The sequence below is a fragment of the Geotrypetes seraphini genome, chromosome 7 (genome assembly GCF_902459505.1).
Source record: "Geotrypetes seraphini chromosome 7, aGeoSer1.1, whole genome shotgun sequence".
Classification (NCBI taxonomy): Eukaryota; Metazoa; Chordata; class Amphibia; order Gymnophiona; family Dermophiidae; genus Geotrypetes; species Geotrypetes seraphini.
In genome coordinates this window covers 148,923,483-148,947,747 of record NC_047090.1, presented here as the reverse complement: position 1 = coordinate 148,947,747, position 24,265 = coordinate 148,923,483, and the positions used below count along the sequence as shown (strand labels likewise).

Here is a 24,265-nt window from a genome sequence, read left to right as displayed (position 1 = left end):
GAACCGATTAGCGTGCACTAAACGCTAACACGTGCATGTTAATCTATGGATGCATTAGCGTTTAGTGCCCGCTAATCGGTTAGGGTACCTTAGTAAAAGAGGGGGTAAGTGACCTGCTCAGGGTCACAAGGAGCAGCACAGGGTTTGAACCCACAACCTCAGGGTGCTGAGGCTGTAGCTCTGACCACTACACCACAGTGTCTTCTCCAAGTGTCATGTCTGCGTGTCAAAGAAATGCATCGGTCATCACAAAACCTAAGAAGAAACCAAACTAAGAGGCCCTTTTATTAAGGTGCGCTAACCGATTTACCGTGCGCTACAGATTAGTGCGTGCTAAATGCTAAGACATCCATTATATTCCTTAGCATTTAGCATCTAGGTGTCATAAAGATAGAGGGCCCAATACTCAAAGGATTTATATTCCTAACCTTGATGGTTCTGCTATTGGGACCAAGTTCCTACATTTTTACTCAAAATTTCACTAAGCCCCTAAATTTAGAAACATAAAAAAAGAAGGGTAACAAAAGGGGTGGATTTAGGGTGGGGTAAAAAGGAGATTAAATCCAGGCAAATGAATAGCAGACCTACATTTATGAGCACAATTTGTAATCTCCTAATTTAGGATGAAATTTTGGCTGAAAATAGGGTACAAACTAGGAGCTCAGGTTTTTTAAAAAAAAATATCAGGCCTAAGATATATTATTTAAGGAAAAAGTACAGTACCTGTCCAGCAGTGTCATAAAGCCCGAGCAGGTGTTGCTTGCCCCCAACAGTCACAGTTACTGAAACAAAAAACAACAAAGAGATTGTTTGGAAGAAACAATACTAACCAGCAATGCTAATTATTTTACTCTTGGGCACTAAAACGTGGGCAGTTTAGGGCACTTGGGTAAGTGCAGTTGTTGTGTTGGGAAGTCCAGCCAGACTCAGGTGCTGATATCATCTCAGAGTGACAATCACAAAGCTAAAATCAGTTATAGCAGACGGAGTGGAGTGGAACGGGTAGATATGAATCACTTTTTTTTTTTACTCTTTCCAAAAATACTAGGACTAGGGGGCATGCAACGAAGTTACTAATTAGTACATTCAAAACAAACCAGGGAAAGTATTTCTTGACTCAGTGTGTAATTAAACTCTGGAATTTGTTACCAGAGAATGTGGTGAAAGCAGTTAGCTTAGCAGGGTTTTAAAAAAAAAAAAGGCTTGGTTAATTTCCTAGAAGAAAAGTTCATAAGCTATTATTAAGATGGGCCTGGGGAAATCCAGCACTTATTTCTAGGATACGCAGCACAAAATCTGTTTTACTCTTTTGGGATTTTGCCAGGTACTTGTGACCTGGATTAGCCACTGTTGGAAAAAGGATACTGAGCCTGATAGACTTTCGGTCTGTCTCAGTATGGCAGCTCTTATGTTCTTAGACTGTCCTAACTGAGCTTTTCATAGACTGGACAATAGATTGCCCTGGATGGCATGGTCTCTAGCTAGTCAATGGTCAGTGGACCTGTGTTTTATAAATGACACAATGAGGACACTGTGCGAGATCCAATCTCTAGAAGCAAGAGACAGGAGGCTGCTCCTTGTGTAAGATTCAGAGATAGGTCTGTTTCTGCTGTAATCATCTCTCTGTGGTCTGTTTCTGTGGGAGGTAGCACTAAATTCTTAAGAAAACTTTCATGTTTGAAATGGGTTCATTGTTACTGCAATCAATGAATCAGCCTCAATCTATATTTTTCCTTTCTGGTACGATAAGCTTCTTGCATTCATTTCAAAATACTTCATGTGGCCCAAAAGTTCTGTGCCAGTGCTGCAATCTGACCTTTCCCCACTGTCAGCATACCCCCTCAAGAGACCCCCATGGGGGGTAAGTATGGGAGGATGTGAGGACCCTTAAGATTGATTGCCTTGGGTCTGGCTTTGTCTCTCAGCAGCCCTAGCCAAAAATGCAAATCTATATAATGATAATCTGAGAAAATATGTCACTGAATCCCCTCCCTTCAGAGCTTTGCCATTACATTCTGCTTTTATCATCCAATTGCTGATGAATGGTACAGAGAATTTTTTTGTGTGTGTGCTTTTAGCCTATGTACGTGGCTTTTTTTTTTTTTTTTTTACCTCAGATGCACAAGATTAAAAAAATCCTTTCTGACATCACAATCCTGTTCTTTTGCCGGCAGAGTTCACCATAGAAAGGGCTGTGATGTCACACAGAATGGACCCTCACCTCACCTCACAGCACCACAGACTTGGAATGCCCTCCCTATTTCGTTAAGGGAGGAGAAGGAATTTGGGAAATTTAAAAGTAACTTAAAAACTTTCCTTTTTAAAGATGCCTTTGCAGCCTAATTTTATTATCTTATTACTCTACTTTACTTTATTATACCTTTTTCATTTATTACCCTTTTGTATTTTCCCTTAATGTTTCTTCTTTACTTTATGAATTGTATTTCATCCCTCCTTACCTAATGTTTTGAATATGTTAATCTGAGTGTAATTTAGTTTTATTTAAGTATTTGTAAGTATTGTATTGTCCCCTAACAAATGTAAATTTATGTGTACATCACTTAGAAATTTGATTAAGCGATTAATCAAGTCACCTAATAAACTTGAAACTTGAAACTTGACCTAAGAGAAATCTACAATCTAGGCAGGAGGTCAATGAACAGTTAATTGATATAAAGGCCTGCAATGAGAGCAGTAGCAATGAATTAACGTGAATAGCATTCATTTCTCAGCCTTGTCAGAGCTATATTAGTGATAGCGTAGTAATGTAGCATATGATGGCAGATAAAGACCCGCATGGTCCACCTAGTGTGCCCAATGAGTTGGCCAGAGCTGTACCTGCCGTCTACAAGGGTAGTTTGAAAAGTCCAGTAAGAAAGCAAGTTAAACAATGTAGTAGTCTCCATTGAGGGCTAAACACAGTGCGGAGAGTTTCCAGTTTTTTCATAAGCTATTTTTCCTACGATAACGAAAAAAACTGGAGACTTGCTGGAATAACATGTAGAGCCCTCGATGGAGACTACATTGTTTAAGTTGCTTATTTTTTTTTTTACTAAACATTTCAAACCACCATATGTTCCCTTTAAGCGGAGCGCATGAGCAATCGCTCATACATTTTACATGGTCATTACGTATGCGGTCGCTCACAAAAATACAGACCTGACCCCGGTTTCACACAAAATTAAATTATAAAAAATTAATTCAACTAAACTTAGGCCCTCTTTTACAATGGCGCGCTAAGCACGGATTTAGCGCACACTAAATCAACACGTGCACTTACCGCTAATGCATTCATAGGATAACATGCATACATTAGCATTTAGCGCGTGTTTAGCGTGTGCTAAAAAGCTTAGCGCACCTTTGTAAAAGAGGGAGAAAACCAATTACCATATGTGTGATTTTTTTTTGTGTGTGTGTGTGTGTTATTAGACACAGAAATGCATTGCTAATTTTGGGATCAAAAATTGTTAGGTTTTTAAAAACTTGTTGCACACAAAAAATACCCCCTCTTTTACAAAACCGCACTAGATTTTTTTATTGTCAGCCACGGCAGTATTAGCACCGATGTTTATAGGAATTCTGTGAGCATCGAAGCTAATACCCTCGTGGCCAGAGATAAAAAAGCCTAACGCGGCTTCGTAAAAGGAAGGATAATTTGCACGCACCTGGCCTTAGAGGGAGCACTGCCTGCCACGCCATGCAGGTTACTCTCCGTCATGATCATACCAAATAGAGTGGTGACATCGAATCGCTTTTAAATCATAAAGAACAGCGTTGGATTTTTAAATAAATACATTAGAACCCAATGCTCTAAACTAGTGCTGCCCGATTCACGATTCGAATCGGTTCACCGATTCACTTCGGGTGAATCGATTCAAATCGATTCAAAACAAAAAAAAATTGGCTTCCCAATTCGGCTGACCTTCCCCCCCTCGCCCCCTAAAGCATGAGCGGCAGCACTGCTCTTGCTGGCTGGCCGCTGCCGCATCTGCTTTAGAGGGCGAGGGGGGAGGGTAAGTCGGGAAGTGCTGGTGTCCAGCTTTCCCCCCCGGGCTTCCGTTTTTTTCCCTCTGTCATCCGGCTTCCCCCCCGGCGTACGGTTTCCCCCCTGGCCTCCCTGCACCATTTACCTTATAGGAGCAGCCTGCAGAGAAGATCGCGGTGCTGGCGATCTTTGAAAACTGCTTCAGAGCTGTTTCCTCTGCCGCGATCCTGCCTCTGACGTCAGAGGAGGGGCGGGACCGCGGCCTTACTGCTAGATGAGGTAAATTTTCAGTAGGACAGTGACGCGGGCAGTAAGTTGGTGGCTGCTTGCACCCGAAGTTAAAAAGATAGGGGGAAGGGGTGCACGCGCGTGTGGCAGGGAGGTGGGGAAGAGGATGGGGGAGGGGCGCCACCACCCCAAGTGCTGCTTACCCTCGCTATGCCACTGCTTAAAATAGCTCTATAACCTCAATCCTTGAAATTAAAGCAATCACAACCCTGGTGCACTCACTGGTATCTAGATTCTATATAATGGACTCCCACAAAAAGAATTACGTCGTTTGCAGTTCATACAAAATACAGCAATCAAACTTACATAAAGCAGGGAAATATGATCATGTAACTCCTCTCCTGAAGGAAGCCCATTGGTTACCCATCACACACTGCATCACCCATAAAATCTTAATTCTGGTTTTCAAAATCAAACTCTCACGTCTTCCATCTTGTCTTGACAAACTTATTATCCCTCTCTGTTCTTCTCGGACCCTAAGATCAGCAGATCAAAACTTACTGGCCGTTCCTTCCATCAAAGAATTCTATTACACTAGGAAAATGAACTTCTCTGTAGCTGCTCCAAGCTTATGGAACGCCATGCCACCTCAACTTCGTCATGAAAATCTTCTTGATAAATTCAAGACCAAATTAAAAACATTTCTGTTTCAAGATGCATATCATAATCTCTAAATACTTCCTTCCTCAAATCCAGCAAAATCATCTCAACCGCTTTTACGAAGCGACCCTATCCTTCATGTCATATCCTTCCCCTCTCTTCCCTTCTTTTAACTTTAATTTTAATAATGTATTTATTGACCTTTCCTTCACCTTAATACCCTCAAATTCATGAAAGTCCTTGTCTATTGTCTTTTAATGTTCACTCCTCCCCTTATAAATATAATTATTATTTTACTTTTTACCTTTTTTTTTTTTTTTTTTTTAGCATTGTAAACCGGCCATATACAAGGAGAGCAACGAAACTGGTAAGAGGGCTGGAACACTGCCCATACGCCGAGAGGTTGGATAGGCTGGGGCTCTTCTCTCTGGAAAAAAGGAAGCTCAGGGGAGATATGATAGAGACCTTCAAGATCATGAGGGGCATAGAGAGGGTGGATAGGGACAGATTCTTCAGGCTGAAGGGGTCAACAGGTACGAGGGGGCATTCGGAGAAACTGAAGGGAGATAGGTTCAAAACAAATGCAAGGAAGTTTTTTTTCACACAAAGGGTCTTGGACACTTGGAATGCGCTACCGGAGGAAGTGATCAGGCAGAGTACGGTACAAGGATTCAAACAGGGATTGGACGGATTCCTGAGGGATAAAGGGATCGTGGGATACTGAGAGAGGTGCTGGGAGAAACCCAACCAGGTCGTGCATGTGCAGGACCGGAGGGTTAGGACTTCGATGGAAAGATAGGACTCAATGGGAAATAAAGGAGGCATGGGGGCCCCTTCTGGTGATTCAGACAGGTCGTGACCTGTTGGGCCGCCGCGGGAGCGGACTGCTGGGCAGGATGGACCTATGGTCTGACCCGGCGGAGGCACTGCTTATGTTCTTATGTTCTTATGTTGATGGTCAGTCTATTAAACTCAATAAAACTTGAAACTTGGACATGTTCAGGCGTTCTGAGGTAATTTGCAAATCTGCATGTGCTAAAAGTATTTGTACATTTTTGTTAGAGGGGCATGTCTAGGGGCAGAGAGCTACATTACTGCACACTAACTGGTTAGGACAGGAGTACCACATGAGCCCTTGGCACCTACAAAATAGGTATCAGTAAGTTCTCACGCGGTAATTCTTTTTAATGGCCGGCACTAATGGCAACATTCAGTGGCGTAGTAAGGGGAGGCGAAGGGGACGGTTTGCCCTGGGCGCCATCTTGCTAAGGGTGTGGCACTTCTTCTCCTCTCTGCCCCCCACCTCTTCTCCTTGCCGTGCGCACGCGCCCCTTGCCTCCCCAGTGCAAGGTTGCTGCCCGCATCCGCATTGGCGCTCTCTCTGACATCACTTCCGGGACCCCTGCCTAGGAACTGACGTCAAAGGTCGAGCCGACACCAACGTGGGCACGGCAGAGAAGTTAAAAAGGGAAGGGGAAAGGGAAGGGGATGTGTGTGTGGCAGGAGGGTGGGGCGCCGCTCACCCTTATGACGCCACTGGCAACATTAGCTCTTGGCCACCAATAGGAAAAATAGAAAATCGGCCATTTTCCTACTGCAGTAAAAATGGCCTTAGCATACAGGAAAAGCTTGACTAAGGTTGCAATAAGACCGCTCTTTACAGAAGCTTAGTAAAAGGACTCCTTATCCCTCCATTGTCCCAAGTATATTAAAAGTCCCCCTTTATATGTAAACTGTTTTGATTGTACCAAAGTAAAGCGGTATATCAAATCCATCACCATTTCCTTTGCCCTAACTGCTGGAGGAAAAGTCCATAGTCTGCTATTGAGACAGAGATGGGGGAAGCCCTGGGACCTGTAGCATGGAATGCTGCTACATTTGGGATTCCTGAATCTTACTATCCTTGAGATTCTATATGGAATCTTGATACTCTTTGGGGTTCCAGAATGTTGCTACTATATGGATTTCTGCCAGGTACTGGATTGGCCACTGTGGAAACAGGATAGTGGGCTAGATGGACCACTGGTGTGGCCTAGTATGGCTATTCTTATGTGGTCCACTGTCCTGGAATTCTTAATTCCTTACTAAGTTGTGGAAAGAGAATTTGGGCTGCCAAAATGAAAACCAAAAGCTTCGGCAGCAAATTTTTTTTTTTTTTTTTTTTTTGCTGGGCATAGCAAAAATGGAAACTTCTATTCTGGGAAAGGTCAAATAGTTTAAGTCTGTTGCACATGGAAATTAAAAGGCTTTTACAAGGAGTAATCTTATAAAAATAAGATACTAGCATTGACATTTAACTTTAGTGGAAAGTCAAAACTCCATCAGAAAGCAGTGGGTTATCACAAAATATTTATTTTATTTTATAGTATTAGTCACTGCTTATAGCAGGGTAGATTCCAGGTGTGCTGCGAGATGCTGGCGAGGAGGAGAGGCGGCAGCTGACTGCTTCCAGGATGTGCCTCTTGCGGTGAGAGGCACGTCCTGTAGCCAGTCGGCCAGCGCCTCTTCTCCTCTTCTTCTGCAGCACTCCCCACCGGTGGTAACAGGAGGCTCAGGGCACATTTCTGGGTGCCCTCCAGCCGAAGCTTAAAAAGTTTGCGACACACTGGCGTATGGCCTAAGTGGTTCACTTTCAGATACTCAAACATTTCACCCTCTCTGTCCTGGCGGGCTCACAATTTGACTAATGTACTTGCCCAGGGAAAAGAGGAGCAGAGGAGCTCCGGGGCTCTCCTGTGGTGCTAATTGGGGAAATCCTTCGCACCCTAGTAAAAGGGATTTCCCCAGTTAGCTCTGTACTGCTATGAATGTTAAAAAAAAAAACCCAACCCAAAAGACAAAGGGCTCCTTTTACAAAGCCGCGCTAGTGGGGGTTAACGCGTGCAACTTTTCATCACGTGCTAACCCCCCGCACCGGCCAAAAAACTACTGCCTGCTCAAGAGGAGGTGGTAGCGGCTAGCGTGTCTGGCGGTTTAACGCGCACTATTACGCGCGTGAAACCGCTAGCGCGCCTTTGTAAAAGGAGCCCAAAAAGTTCTTAAAGCTGCAGGAGCAGCAAAAATAAGCTCTATTCTCCCGTACAGGGAAGAGCTATCAGGCGTAAAAAAAAAACCAAACCAAAAAAAAAAGATGAAACGTGAGGTTGCAGAGGAGCCCCGGGGATGGGGGTTGGGCAAGGCAGGGGTTGGGCATTCTCACTTTCTGAGCAAGGTCCTAGGGGACCGAGCCTGAAGTCACAACCAGTAGCACTATCAAGTGCGAAATGGGGGCTGCAGAGCTAAGCTCCATGCAAGTAAAAAATTCCATAAGCCTAGCAGCAGCTCTTAGGCTCAACCAAGCTGCAAGGTCATGACCAGCAAAGCGGAGAGCTAGACCAGGGACAGAGGGCCACCAAAAAGTAACCTACCGCCTGCTGAAGGCAGAGAAAAACACTGGGTTCTTCCAGGGAGCTTATCTAGTAATGGCACTGGTAGAACTCAGTCTTTTCTCTACCTCCACCTGCTGGTAGGAAAGGAAAACACATTTGTGCCGAATGGTGAGCTGACGCTAAGAAAACCAATTATTACCTGAGAGAAAAAAATAAAAGAGGAGAGAGTGGCTACCAAAAGTACCAGGAGTAAGGAGGCACTTCTAATGGAGCAGAGAGGGTGTCCATCAGTGGAAGAGCGTAAGATATGCACGAGAACAGAGGAGCCCAAGGAAAGGACTGCCGCAAATATTTTGAACATTTTTCTTTCCTAATGCAACTATCTTACTTTGTTTATATGAACTGTTTTGTGTGCCTCATCATTTTCAGATCCTCTTTACTGCATATATTTTGGCACTTGGGAAGGATCAAATAAATTGGAGCTTTATTTATACTTTATAGCAGCCTCCCTCTTTCCTTTCACAAAGAGAGATCTGTGTGCTTGCCAGAGACTTACAGTTCTTATTTTCTAGCCAGCTATCAGGGGACCTCTATTCGAGGTTGTGTGCTTGGAGAAAAGATTTTGAGATTTATACATTTTTACCACAGACACCGTCTAATGTGTTGTGTATCTGTCTCTGTGGTCACCCTCGGTCCCAAACAATCTGAGAGGTCTGACACATTAATAGCATGTTACCAAGCAGGAAAAATAATGCCAGTTTTGAGCTGGCATTATTTTTCCACAAATGCTATGTTCAATATATGCAATGTTATTCAATTTGCATAATAATGAGGTACTTTGCATGCTTTGCATCTCATTATTATGCAATCCAGATGATTTATACTAATGTGTATTATGGTAAAATAATGCATGATTTTCCCTGTTTAATGTGTGTTGCAGGGCAAAAAACATTCTCATTCCCTTAATGCACATTAGTAACTACCTCTTCTTAAAATTGAGCAAATTCAATTTGGGGTTATTTACATTTTCCCATAATCATGGAATGAGAGGAAAGCTTGGGGGAAGATACTGAAGGAAAGGAAGGGCAGAGTGAAAAAAGGAAGGACTATATAATTTATATTTCGCACTATTCTCACAATAGATTCTAGGCGGATAACAACAATTTAAAAAATATTGCGTCCATACCAAATTATTAATTTAACAATCATTACAAATAAGCCCTCCCTTTTACAAAACCACGATAGTGGTTTTTATCATAGGGAGCCGCGCTGAATGCCTCGCACTGCTCCCAACGCTCATACATAGAAACATAGAAACATGATAAAGGCCAAATGGCCCATCTAGTCTGCCCATCCACAGTAACCATTATCTCTTTCTCTCTCCGAGAGATCCCACATGCCTATCCCAGGCCCTCTTGAATTCAAACACAGTCTCTATTTCCACCACCTCTTCCGGGAGACTGTTCCACACATCTACCACCCTTTTTGTAAAAAAGTTTTTCCTCAGATTACTCCAGAGCCTATCACCTCTTAACTTCATCCTATGCCCTCTCATTGCAGAGTTTCCTTTCAAATGAAAGATACTCGACTCATGCACATTTATATTATGTAGGTATTTAAACGACTCTATCATATCTCCCCTCTCCCGCCTTTCCTCTGAAGTATACAGATTAAGATCTTTTTTTTTTTTTGTAATATAATTTTTATTGAATATTCTCAGTTTTATGGAAAATACATACAACACAACAACAAACAATGAAAAATAGCAGAACCAGGAAGGTCATTCGTGTTAATCCTTCACGAAGACCTAAAGGATCCAAACCCCCCACCATGTACCCTCCCTAAACCACTCACCCCCCCCTACCCTTGCACTCCAGATTGAGATCTTTAAGTCTGTCCCCATATGCCTTATGATGAAGACCACATACCATTTGAGTAGCCTTCCTCCAGACCAACTCCATCCTTTTTATATCTTTTTGAAGATGTGGCCTCCAGAATTCTACACAATATTCTAAATGAGGTCTCACCAAAGTCTTATACAGGAGCATCAATAGCTCCTTTTTCCTACTGGCCATACCTCTCCCTATGCAACCTAGCATCCTTCTAGCTTTCGCCGTCACGTACAATCATACCCAAGTCCCACTCCTCCGAATTGCACATAAGTTCTTCACCCCTAAACTGTACTGTTCCCTCTGATTTTTGCAGCCCAAATGCATGACCTTGCATTTCTTAGCATTAAATTTTAGCTGCCATATTTCAGACCATTCTTCAAGCTTCACCAGGTCTTTCTTCATGTTATTCACACCATTCGACGTGTCTACTCTATTACAGATTTTGGTATCATCTGCAAAGAGGCAAATCAGCAATATCATTTATAAAAATGTTAAAAAGAACAGGCCCAAGCCTTGAGGCATACCATTGGTAACATCCCTTTCCTCAGAGCGATCTCTATTGATCACTACACTGTCGCCTTCCACTCAACCAGTTCCTGACCCAGCCCGTCACTTTGGGACCCATCCCAAGGGCACTTAGTTTATTTATTAAACATCTGTGTGGAACACTGTCAAAGGCTTTGCTAAACTCTAAATACACCACATCTAGCGCACATCCTCTATCCAATTCTCTGGTCACCCAGCCAATGAAACTGATCAGATTTGTCTGACATGACCTACCTCTAGTGAATCCATGTTGCCTCCAGTCCTGTAATCCACAGGATTACAGAAACTTGACCATTCTGTGTTGTAAAAGCGTTTCCATTAATTTGCTTACCACAGAACTCAGATTTATCAGCCTCTATGAGCATCGGGAGCTGTGCAGGGCATTCAGTGCAGCTCCCTGCGTGAAAAACCGCTATTGCGGTTTAGTAAACGAGAAAGTGTGGGGAGCGAAGTTTTTAACAAATTTCTAAAGACATAATAAGAAGAAACTTTTCTTAGTGCAGTTGGAAGATCATTCCAAAGCTTCATTTATTTAAAAATTTTCTATACCGTTTAAAACTAAACGGTTTACAGAATCACATACATAATTTAAAAGAAAATCATCATAACATAGACATACAAATAAACTCAATAAAAAATTTTTGAACTAAAAAAAAAATAAAAAAAAATTATATTTACAAACTAAAACCATGTTTTCAAAGATCGTGAACAGTTCATCAGCTTTGCCAACAGAGGGCAATTATTGACTAGACAAAGGCATCTACAAATAGTTGCGTCTTGAGTAGTTTCCTAACGTGCCCTTTTCACGCCAATTTCATATTTGGCCCACAAGGGAGTTCCATATTTTAACTCCTGCACAAAGAAAGTCATTTTACCAGTCTCAACAAGCCTTGGGCTCACATTTGTCTTCCTATAAACTCAAAAGATTTGCTCTTTACAGATTTCCAACGACCATATGACCTTACAGAATAGCCGAGCCTCAATGACTGTTTATACCAGGAGGTAGCTCTATTTATTGGGAAAGTTATATACTTCATTAAGGGCTCCTTTTACGAAGGTGCGCTAGTGGTTTTAGCGCACGCTACACGCTAATGCCTCCATAGAGCTTGCGTTAGTATTTTTATGTAGCGCGGGGTTAGCACGCGCTAATCTTCAGCGCGTGCTAAAACCGCTAGCGTACCTTAGTAAAAGGAGCCCTATATTTCTGATCCCATTCCCTGCAACAATTTATATATATACAGTACTCCCTCGAAATTTGCAAGGGTTCCGTTCCAAGAACCCCCGTGAATTTTGAAAAGCTGCAAATGCGTTTTTCGCTTGTTAAAAGGCAGGGGAGGCAGGAGAGGGCAGCTGGAGCGCCAGTGGGTGAAAAAAAATCACTTGCGGTCAGCTCTGACCGCCTCTTCCTGTAGTAAAGTCGGGTTACACTAATCAGGAGCTTTGACACACAGCTCCTGCTTTGACACACAGCTCCTGATTGGTGTAGCCCAACTTTACTACAGGAAGAGGCGGTCTAAGCAGACCGCGAATGAGCGAGTCCGTGATTCGCAAACCGTGAATTTGCAAGGGAATACTGTAAGTATAACCTATTTAAAATTTGCTCTCCTCAATCTTCAACCAATGTAATTGGTTCTCATACTTGAAAAGGAAGGCAAAGACCATCAAAGCAGTGATATACTTGGAGAGACTCCCCAGGAAAGAGACTTGGGAGTTCTGGTCGACAAGTTGATGAAGCCGTCTGCGGAATGTGTGATGGCAGCGGAAAGGGTGAACAGAATGCTAGGAATGATTAAGAAGGGAATCACGAACAGATCGGAGAAGGTTATCATGCCGCTGTACCGGGCCATGGTACGCCCTCACCTGGAATACTGCATCCAGCATTGGTCGCTTTACATGAAGAAAGACACAGTTCTACTCGAAAGGGTCCAGAGAAGAGCGACTAAAATGGTTAAGGGGCTGGAGGAGTTGCCGTACAGCGAGAGATTAGAGAAGCTGGGCCTCTTCTCTACTCGAAACATTCAAGATACTGAAGGGAATAGACTTAGTAGATAAAGACAGGATGGTCACCCTCTCCAAGGTAGGGAGAACGAGAGGGCACTCTCTAAAGTTGAAAGGGGATAGATTCCGTACAAACGTAAGGAAGTTCTTCTTCACCCAGAGAGTGGAAGAAAACTGGAATGCTCTTGCGGAGTCTGTCATAGGGGAATACACCCTCCAGGGATTCAAGACAAAGTTACACAAGTTCCTGCTGAACCGGAACGTACGCAGGTAGGGTTGGTCTCAGGGCACTGGTCTTTGACCTGAGGGCCGCCATGTGAGCGGTCTGCTGGGCATGATGGACCATTGGTCTGACCCAGCAGTGACAATTCTTATGTTCTTATGTAGTAAGGGGGGTGCGAGGGGGCGGTCCGCTCTGGGTGCAGTCTTCCTCAGGGTGTCGGCACCCTCCCCCTCTCCGCCCCCCTTTCCCACTCCTCCCCCTGCCGCGCATGCTCACCCATGCTCCTTCCCCATACCTTTTTAATTTCGGCATGAGAAGCAATGAACTTGCCGCTCACGTCAACTTTGGCACTTTCTCTGATGTCACTTCCGTGAGGAAGTAATGTCAGAGAGAGCACCGAAGCTGACACGGGCAGCAAGTTCTTCGCTGCTCGTGCCAAAGTTAAAAAGGTAGGGGCACGGGCACATATGCACGGCAGGGGAAGGCAGGGAAGAGAGAGGGTGAGGGGTGCCACTGCTTCATGGATTCCATTAGTAGTGTGTCACCCCCATTTGAAGGATCTTTCTCACTCTAGCACTCTGATCTCCTTCTCTCTCCCTCTCACAATCTTTGAGCCCCTTCTCTCACTCATTAGGAGTGTGCCACACTCATTTGAAGGATCTCTCATGCCAGTGCTAGACACGATGGGACCCAGAGCAGATGCTAGGGAGGGGACACCCAAAGCTTGTTTGCAGGTTGTCCCTCTTTCAACTTCAGGCAGGTTTGGGGCCTCCGGTGACATGGAAGCCCAGGGCAATTGCCTTGTTTACCCACTTCTGACGCCAGCCAGGCTCACACTCTTTGCGCTCCTTCTTTCACACATCAGAGTCTCAGTGCTAGTGCACTACACTTCTCCCTCCATATTCGCAGTTTCCGTACATGCGGTTTCGATTATTTGCGATTTTCGGACGTTGACTCCGCCCTCCAAAAACATCATCACTAAATTTTTTTCCGTTTAGTGTTCTGTACCGATAAAAAAGTTTATCACTTACCATTAATGTACTGTAACTCTGAAAATCGTTGCTTCCATGCTTTCTCCCACAAATTTGCTGCTTCCATGTTTCCCAGTGTGCACGGAGAAAAACGCTGCTTCCCAGCATGCAGGAAATCGCTGGTTGCTTGCCTGCTCTGAAATCGCTGGTTGAACTCTCAGTATTGAACTTTTTGTTTGCAGCTTAATAGTGGCAGCTTAATTCAAAACCCATGAATAACAGTTGAAAAGTTATTCGCGGTTTCAATAGTAAAAACAATGGCATTTGCTTAAAACCACAAATAACATATATAAAAGTTATTCGCGCCTATTGGCAGCCCGCATCCACCGCGAATATGGAGGGAGAAATGTAATTCTGATCACTGCTTTCATTAGCAGAAAACCTAACGGGGAAAAGCCAATTGACCGTACTCCTAAGAAGAAATCTGAGCATGTTTTCCTATGTTCTGCCTTCCCTACTCTGTTCTTAAGCCTGGCACCTTCATACATAAGTGTGTGTTATAAAACCTACACTTATACCCTGACTGCACTGTCTGAAAACTCTTTCTCTTTGCTCTTCCATCTCACTCTTTGTGATGGTTCACCCTTGCCATCTCGGCCTACCGCAGTGTATCTCAAACTTTTTTTTTTTAAAGCGCCGGCACACTAAACGGAACAAATGTTTTTTGCAGAATTGAAATTATAAAATGGCAAAACAAACAAAAAATCTGAGTTATTTATTTAAAGTTCTTTAAACTATGTATGGGTAATTGTAACAATGGTGAATCTAAAGTAGATAGAATAGGATTGCTAATCAATGTGATAGATATGATTGTTTTTGAGTGCAAATAAACTCAAAACGTGTCTCAATAGTCGACATGCAAACACACATTTCAACATCCACCATCTGCAGTTGTTCTCTTTTATTTGATTTGGGGCTCCTTCTACGAAGGTGCGCTAGCGTTTTTAGCGAACGCACCGGATTAGCACGTGCTATAGCACGCGCTAGCCGAAAAACTTCCACCTGCTCAAGAGGAGGCGGTAGCGGCTAGCGCTTGGGGCATTTTAGCGTGCGCTATTCTTGCGTTAAGGCCCTAACGCGCCTTCGTAAAAAAGGAGCCCCTAATTTCTGCCAAAGCTGAAAATCCAAGTTCGCAAAGATAATAAGGTTCAAACGGTAACAAAGCTTTAATTGCTTTGTTACTCAACTTAGGATAACTACTGCATAAAAAAATAAAACTAAAATTACTTGCCGTTAGTTTTCCAGGACCAATCGCGTCAAGGAATGACACTTGTCTGGGTGGTTGTATTCTTACACACACAGACACTCTTGCATATGCAATACACATGTCATTTATTCTAGAGCAGTGTTCTTCAACTACCGGTCCATGGACCAGTGCCGGTCCACAGAAATTTCCTGCCGGTCCACAGGGCCAGCACGTGCATCAGGCCCAAAACAGTGTTCTTCAACTGCCGGTCCACGGTGCGATCGATGCGGCGTTATCTTCGAGCCAGCTCCCCCTTCCTAACTGATTCAGTGCACAAAGCCATGGGCAGCGGCTCCTACGGGCATCCTGCGCCTGAATTGGAAGCCTTCTCTCTGACGATGCAACGTCAGAGGGAAGGCTTCCAGATGAGGCACGGGACGTGCAAGGTGCAATTAGTACTATTATGGGGACGGGGTCTGGGTAGAGATGGGCAGGATTTTCAACCGCCGGTCCACGGACCGATGCCGGTCCACGAGAATAATTCTTTTATTTCTGCCGGTCCATAGATGTAAAAAGGTTGAAAAGCACTGTTCTAGTGCATAATTACGAAGGGAGTTTTTAAAGATAAAATAAAATTCTGGAATCTCTTCGGGGCACACAGTTTGAGAGACACTGTCCAAAGAATGCTCTGGCACTGCTGGTTCAGCCGCTTCTTATCTCTTCCTGCTTGGGGTCCATCCGGATCAAATGTGAGCTGTTTGAATCATGGGGATCAGTGCAGTTCAAACATCTGCTGTTTGGAAACTTAGCCTAGTTATGGTGAAAAGTTGCATCACAACAGCTTGAGAGTATCAGTGGACATGTATTGGGCTGGGGATATGAGTGAATCTGTGAGATACGAGTTAGCAATCTAAGGGAGTTGAAGAGTGGGGAAGTGTTGAAAGGTGGTGTAATTGGTTTGGAGTCAGGGGAAAGCGATGGTGGTGGTGGAGTGTTAGTGTTTACATAATACAAATATTCTGAATGTGATTTTTGGCAGGGTTTTGTGATACATCACAATGCATCTAGCCCAGGGGTCTCAAAGTCCCTCCTCGAGGGCCGCAATCCAGTCGGGTTTTCAAGATTTCCCCAATGAATATGCATGAGATCTATGTGCATGCACTGCTTTCAATGCATATTCATTGGGGATATCCTGAAAACCCGACTGGATTGCGGCCCTCAAGGAGAGACTTTGAGATCCCTGATCTAGCCTAACTAATTTAATGCAGTAAATCAATGGAAGCAAAAAAGCACGTCATCATGATGGCTTAAAAGAAAGCACACACTCCTTTCACACCGACTCTGCTTAACAATGTAGGAATTATTGATCAGAGGAGTAGAGGTTGAAGGTTACTTCAGTACAGGGTAGAGACCACATCAGTACAGACCTAAGGGTCACAGTACTGCCCACCTTTAGATTATAAATATTATAGTGTTATATTTTGAATTAGATGGATTGTGAGCCCACTGGGAAAGAGAAGGAAATAATGCTTGAGTACCTGAATAAATTCATGTAAACCGTTCTGAGCTCCCTTGGGAGAATGGTATAGAAAACGGAATGAATAAATAAAAACCCATTTAACAGAGTCTGCTAGTCCTTGGTTTCATGCATTGTTTACAGGGTGAGGTACATAAGAACATAAGAAGTTGACTCCACTGGGTCAGACCAGAGGTCCATCTCGCCCAGCGGTCCGCTCCCGCGGTGGCCCATCAGGTCCGTGACCTGTGAAGTGGTTTTTGTCCACTTTTATAACCTACCTCTAGTTCTATCTGTACCCCTCAATCCCCCTATCCTCTAGGAACCTATCCAAACCTTCCTTGAACCCCTGTAAAGTGCTCTGGCCTATCACCTCCTCCGGAAGCGTGTTCCATGTGTCCACCACCCTCTGGGTAAAAAAGAACTTCCTAGCATTTGAACTGAACCTGTCCCCTTTCAATTTCTCCGAGTGACCCCTAGTGCTTGTGGGTCCCCACAGTTTGAAGAATCTGTCCTTATTCACTTTCTCTATGCCCTTTAGGATTTTGAAGGTTTCTATCATGTCCCCTCTAAGTCTCCTCTTCTCCAGGGAGAACAGCCCCAGCATTTTTAACCTGTCAGCGTATGCAAAATTTTCCATACCTCTTATCAGTTTAGTCGCTCTTTTCTGGACTCCCTCGAGTACCGCCATGTCCTTCTTGAGGTACACTTTGGCATTTGACCATATGGGCCCAAAGCCTTACTATGGCTCTGTGGAAGACAGGGCTAAAATTGGGAACGTGTGGTCAGTGTGGCTGCACAGGATGCAAGTGAGGCCGAGGCACGGCCTTTCCCACTTTGTCACGAACCCTGATATGGTGGGCGGGGCAGAATGGCTAGGAGGTGAGTTGCACAGGGCGTGTTTCTAACTCAGGGCACTCCTGGTAGAAGACTCACAAATATGGCCACCTTAGCTGACTAGGATAAAGGATACGGAGGCCCTGAAGAGCCACTGGACAAATGCCATGAAATTCACGTTCCAAATGTGTCAGAACTTAGAGATTTCATTCAGGCTTAAAGGATTTTACGTGTCACTGCACATACTTAAACCGTTAATTGCAAAGAGCACTTCCATTGATAGGACATTCCATTTCAATTTTATATTAATCACATGAAACATTTAAAACATTACAGCAAGTTCTATTTTGAACAGTCACTTCATCAGATAGTGAAGTGCTTAGGAGAGCTCTGCAGTAATACGCCAGTCGCACATCTACTAAGCCAACCTGTTCGAAAACTCTCCTTGGACGAGACAATGATTAATTAGGGCCTCTGAGAGCAAAATTATAGCCGAGAAGTGCTTCTCATATTCATGGTTCATACAGGATGAGAGGATGGGATGGTGCTAAACGCTCTACTGACAGCACATACCTGAAAGTATCTTGGATAGAGAATAATGATTTTGTGTCAGTTTGTAGTGGCTCTTTCTATCCTTTCAAGCAGCTTGCTAGCAGATATCTGCTTTTGCACACATTGCATCTGATCTTTATTTGGAAAGGTGCTTTATCATGTCCTCATCTTAGACAGACTATAGTCTGTTTTCCTAATTAGCTCTGAGCTGTGCAATGTCCTGGTTGTTTTCCAAATTGCAGAGTTTACTCAGATCTATTCTTTCCTTTATCTACTTTGTAAGAATTGACTTTTCTATGTCCAAGGACCAGGCGTCGGATTAGCTCAAAACTTTCAGGATGATAGAAATTTAAAGGAGTCAGACAATTTAAGGGTTTTGCTCATCATTTAGCTTAGGGCAGTGGTTCCAACTTCCTCCTGGAATATCCACAATAAATGTGCATGAGAAAGATATGCAAATCTATCTGATGTATATTCATTGGGGGCAATTCTATTCATTGGGGGCAAATCTACATTGACAAATTTCACGTTTTTATTAAAACAAAACACTGTACAGAATGAGTATAATTTTTTTCCCCCTTTTATGCATATACGTCCAGGGTGGGGAGGGGGGGAGGGAACACTCTATGATCTCTTATGTTTAAGAATAAATGTTGGGTATATGGGAGGGGGGATATTTGATGTGAGTTTGAATTTGATGGTATATTAAGTGATGTTAAAGTAGAAAATAACTGTATCTTATGTTACACTTATTGAAAGTTTAAAAATGAATACAGATTATCAAAAAATTTTTTTTGATACTTTCGCTTATCAAAACAACTAAGCGAGTTATAATTATAATCAGGGGAGAGGACAGATAAACAATAAAAAATTTTCCATAAAAAAAAAAAATTTAAGGAGGGGCTTGAGGAGTCTGAGCAAATCAGAGCCTTCCAAAAAAACCTTACCCTAACACTAGATAGGAAGTAAATATTTTAAGTGTAGTGGGGGGGGGGGGGGCGGGGGTCTCCCCCCACCTCCCCTCAAAAAGACAAAATAGTATCAACCATTGTGGGTCACCTCCCATTCAGTGTGCGCAATTGTTGGGGCGCATTTGTTGGGGCGCTATTGTGTGCACATTTGAAGGGTCACCATTCTATACAGTGTGCCAAAAGTTAGGCGCCAGAATGTGGGGTGCTAAATGTGACATTCTATAATGGGATCTAGATTCTGAAAACAAAAAAAAAAGGGGAGGAGGGGCAAAAGTACCCACATCATGGGTAACCAAGAGACAAAAAAGGTGGGATGATTAGCACTCTTAGTCCAGATGACCTTTTATTATCCAAACCCTTGATTGTAGCTAACAAAGTATTCAAAGAATGAAATATGATGAAAACAATTGGTGCATAATTGACCCAACACGGTCTGTGTTTCAGCACACAGTGCCTTCCTCTGGAGTCCAGTCTTCTATGAATCACATCAAACTGAAATGAATATCCCTGGACAGTCTCAATGGACCAAGGACTTATCCTTCCAGCTGTCTTTATTCTGTGCCTTTGAGCATCCCTTCAGGGGTAGCTTTACATCAAACCCTTCTCCCTTCAGAGCACCTCTTAAAAGAACAACTTGATTTCCAGCCTTTGCCTGGCTGTCTGGAGAAGCACCTGACTCTCCAGAACTAGCTTCTCCCCCACCTCTTTTTCTGTAGTAGTTTGTTTCACATTTCCTTGGACCTCATGCACCTTACCTCCCCCCCCACCAACCTATAATGAATATTGTAGTTCTACCCTCTTTCCTCAATCTTGTTGGCCTTTTAAAAATGATACTAACTAGAGAATGACATGGGGATAAATTTTTCCCCGTCCCCGTGGGAACTCATTTTCCCATCCTGTCCCCGCGAGTTCTTTTCCTGTTCCTGCCCCCTTCCTGCGAGCTCAGTCCTCAGCTGCACAAGCCTCAAGCACTTTAAGATCATAAGTGTTCGAAGATTATGCTGTTATGGCAGAGCTTACAGAAACGGGGCATGGACGGGGACAGCGACAAAACTCACGGGAACGGGATGGGGAAATTGAGTTCCTGCGGGGACGGGGGCCAAATTTGTCATTCTTTAATACTAACCTTTTGTCCCTCTCCCCTATTAGCATTGCAAACCACATAGAAGGTATTTACCCATTTGCACTGAAACCAGTTACGCCATGTCTATAGCAATTGTAAATGCAAATGCCTAAAAGCAGCCCATTGATGTGTAAATTACAATATTCTATGACATGGGCACATAATTGTGAGACACTCATGCCCCACCCATGATCTGCCCGTGCCTCCAAAGTGCATGCCATGCAAGTTGCATATTAAAATGACAGGATGTAATGTAATGTAATTTATTTCTTATATACCGCTACATCCGTTAGGTTCTAAGCGGTTTACAGAAAATATACATTAAGATTAGAAATAAGAAAGGTACTTGAAAAATTCCCTTACTGTCCCGAAGGCTCACAATCTAACTAAAGTACCTGGAGGGTAATAGAGAAGTGAAAAGTAGAGTTAGAGGAAAAATAAAAATAAAATAAACATTTTAACAAGACAGCATTGATCTAAATACTTTGGAAGGTAGAAGAGAGGAGAGAAAGAAATAGAAGCAGAAGGGGGAGCCGTTGAACAGTAGAATTCTGCAGCATCCACTATCTCCTCCTCTCCCTATTGGCTAAGGCTCTTAACATTTGCATATCTTCTTCCCATTGGCTAAGGCTCTTTGCCTGCATTGTGATGTCATAGAGCTTTATGGTTATAGAAACCTAGAAACATGATGGCAGATGAAGGCCAAATGGTCCATGTAATGTAATGTAATGTAATGTAATTTATTTCTTATATACCGCTACATCCGTTAGGTTCTAAGCGGTTTACAGAAAATATACATTAAGATTAGAAATAAGAAAGGTACTTGAAAAATTCCCTTACTGTCCCGAAGGCTCACAATCTAACTAAAGTACCTGGAGGGTAACAGAGAAGTGAAAAGTAGAGTTAGAGGAAAAATAAAAATAAAATAAACATTTTAACAAGACAGCATTGATCTAAATACTTTGGAAGGTAGAAGAGAGGAGAGAAAGGAATAGAAGCAGAAGGGGGAGCCGTTGAACAGTAGAATTCTGCAGCATCCACTATCTCCTCCTCTCCCTATTGGCTAAGGCTCTTAACATTTGCATATCTTCTTCCCATTGGCTAAGGCTCTTTGCCTGCATTGTGATGTCATAGAGCTTTATGGTTATAGAAACCTAGAAACATGATGGCAGATGAAGGCCAAATGGTCCATGTAATGTAATGTAATGTAATGTAATTTATTTCTTATATACCGCTACATCCGTTAGGTTCTAAGCGGTTTACAGAAAATATACATTAAGATTAGAAATAAGAAAGGTACTTGAAAAATTCCCTTACTGTCCCGAAGGCTCACAATCTAACTAAAGTACCTGGAGGGTAACAGAGAAGTGAAAAGTAGAGTTAGAGGAAAAATAAAAATAAAATAAACATTTTAACAAGACAGCATTGATCTAAATACTTTGGAAGGTAGAAGAGAGGAGAGAAAGGAATAGAAGCAGAAGGGGGAGCCGTTGAACAGTAGAATTCTGCAGCATCCACTATCTCCTCCTCTCCCTATTGGCTAAGGCTCTTAACATTTGCATATCTTCTTCCCATTGGCTAAGGCTCTTTGCCTGCATTGTGATGTCATAGAGCTTTATGGTTATAGAAACCTAGAAACATGATGGCAGATGAAGGCCAAATGGTCCATGTAATGTAATGTAATGTAATGTAATTTATTTCTTATATACCGCTACATCCGTTAGGTTCTAAGCGGTTTACAGAAAATATACATTAAGATTAGAAATAAGAAAGGTACTTGAAAAATTCCCTTACTGTCCCGAAGGCTCACAATCTAACTAAAGTACCTGGAGGGTAACAGAGAAGTGAAAAGTAGAGTTAGAGGAAAAATAAAAATAAAATAAACATTTTAACAAGACAGCATTGATCTAAATACTTTGGAAGGTAGAAGAGAGGAGAGAAAGGAATAGAAGCAGAAGGGGGAGCCGTTGAACAGTAGAATTCTGCAGCATCCACTATCTCCTCCTCTCCCTATTGGCTAAGGCTCTTAACATTTGCATATCTTCTTCCCATTGGCTAAGGCTCTTTGCCTGCATTGTGATGTCATAGAGCTTTATGGTTATAGAAACCTAGAAACATGATGGCAGATGAAGGCCAAATGGTCCATGTAATGTAATGTAATGTAATGTAATTTATTTCTTATATACCGCTACATCCGTTAGGTTCTAAGCGGTTTACAGAAAATATACATTAAGATTAGAAATAAGAAAGGTACTTGAAAAATTCCCTTACTGTCCCGAAGGCTCACAATCTAACTAAAGTACCTGGAGGGTAACAGAGAAGTGAAAAGTAGAGTTAGAGGAAAAATAAAAATAAAATAAACATTTTAACAAGACAGCATTGATCTAAATACTTTGGAAGGTAGAAGAGAGGAGAGAAAGGAATAGAAGCAGAAGGGGGAGCCGTTGAACAGTAGAATTCTGGAGAAATTTAAATGATAGAAATAGAACAAAACAAAGACAAAAGGCAAAACAATAGATAAGATTAAAGATAAATCATAAGCTGGAAAGAAAAATAAAATAAAACTTTAGGATTTAGGATACAAGTTTATAAGTTTATTTAAAATTTGTTAAATCGCCTATACATAGTTTCTAGGCGGTTTACAATTAAAATTAGTGGGTCGCTTTACAATGACCAACACATTTTAGAACAGCAAATTTGACTGACTTACTTGTACAATAGGATAAGAGGGGAGAACTACAATATTAGATAGGAAAGAAACAAATCGGGTAAAAACAGAAGGTGAGGTAGAAATAATTTCTGTGCTCTGCTAAAAAAGGGAGATCCCACGCTTATATACCGCATCTTCTCTATAAGGATAGAGCTTGACATGGTTTACAAGAGTTTAAGAAAGGAAAATATGATAAGAATTAGTGGTTATATAGAGAGCAGTGGAAATTACATTTTTGAAAATAGCCACGTTTTCAGAAGTTTTCGAAATAATTGGAAAGAGCCCAAATTACGCAGCTGGACAGGAAAGTTATTCCAAAGCTCAGTAATTTTAAAGTAGAGAGATTTCCCTAATTTTCTGATATAGATAACGACTTTTAACGAGGGGAAAGATAATTTAAGCTTTTGGATAGATCTGGTAAAATTAGGTCTCACAGAGTTCCAGGATAGAGGAATTAAAGGGGGAAGAGTTCCATGCAAGATCTTAAATGTTAGGCAGGCACATTTAAAGTAAACCCTAGAGATTACTGGGAGCCAGTGAAGTTTTAACAAAAGAGGAGAAACATGATCATATTTGCTTTTTGCAAAGATCAACCTAGCTGCAGTATTCTGGAACTGTTGAAGTCTTTGAAGACTTTTTTTGGCTAAATAAAAAATGCCTTTAATTTTGATTTGAATCGAGTCATTGACGCCTCATCTCTTAAGGTAATGGGTGCGGAGTTCCACAGTGTCGGGGCGGTAACCAAAAGGATGGATGTGCGCGTCGTATTAATATGATTTAAAGGCGGTATGGATAATAGATGCTGTGAGGTAGATCTCAGCGATCTTGAATGAGATGCTTGTTTATAAATTCTGGACTGTCAGAAGCACGAGTTTTGAAAGTCGGCAGAAGGATTTTGTAAGAGATCCTATGTCCAATTGGTAACCGGTGTGCTTTTGTTAACTCGTTTGTTAACATGCAACGATTACACGTGTTAAGTACTAGTATTCTATGATCTGAGCTGGAAAATGGCATGTACCTTTAAGTGCTCATGTTAAGGAACGTTGTGGGATATCCAGAAAACTTTACTGCTGGGTGTCCCACAGGCATGACTGGGAACCACTTAGGGCGATGCTATCAAGTAGATCTGGATTAAGGTGACTGTAAGAGCATAAGAACATAAGAATAGCCATACTGGGTCAGACCAATGGTCCATCAAGCCCATTAGCCCATTCTCAAGGTAGCCAATCCAGGTCCCTAGTACCTGGCCAAAACTCAAGGAGTAGCAACATTTCAGCATCTCAACGAATAGCAAGATTCTGGAACCCCAATGAGAGCAACATTCCAGAGATGAGACTGTGATGTCATAATGCCTCATTCCTCAGTGCCTCGGAGCCAACCTCATCAGTGATGTTACAATGGCTTGATTGTTCTATACTTGGCTCACGTAAGAACATAAG

At 42.5% G+C, this 24,265-nt stretch overlaps 1 protein-coding gene across 1 annotated transcript in view; it reads right to left on the bottom strand.

Moving 5' to 3' along the window:
• Positions 1-24,265, bottom strand: part of RHOJ (ras homolog family member J) — a 166,198-nt gene that overhangs the window by 52,078 nt on the left and 89,855 nt on the right. Inside the window, exon 2 of the mRNA XM_033952349.1 lies at positions 724-782. Within this exon, the coding sequence (XP_033808240.1) occupies positions 724-782 (59 nt within the window). The remainder of the gene's footprint in view (positions 1-723; positions 783-24,265) is intronic.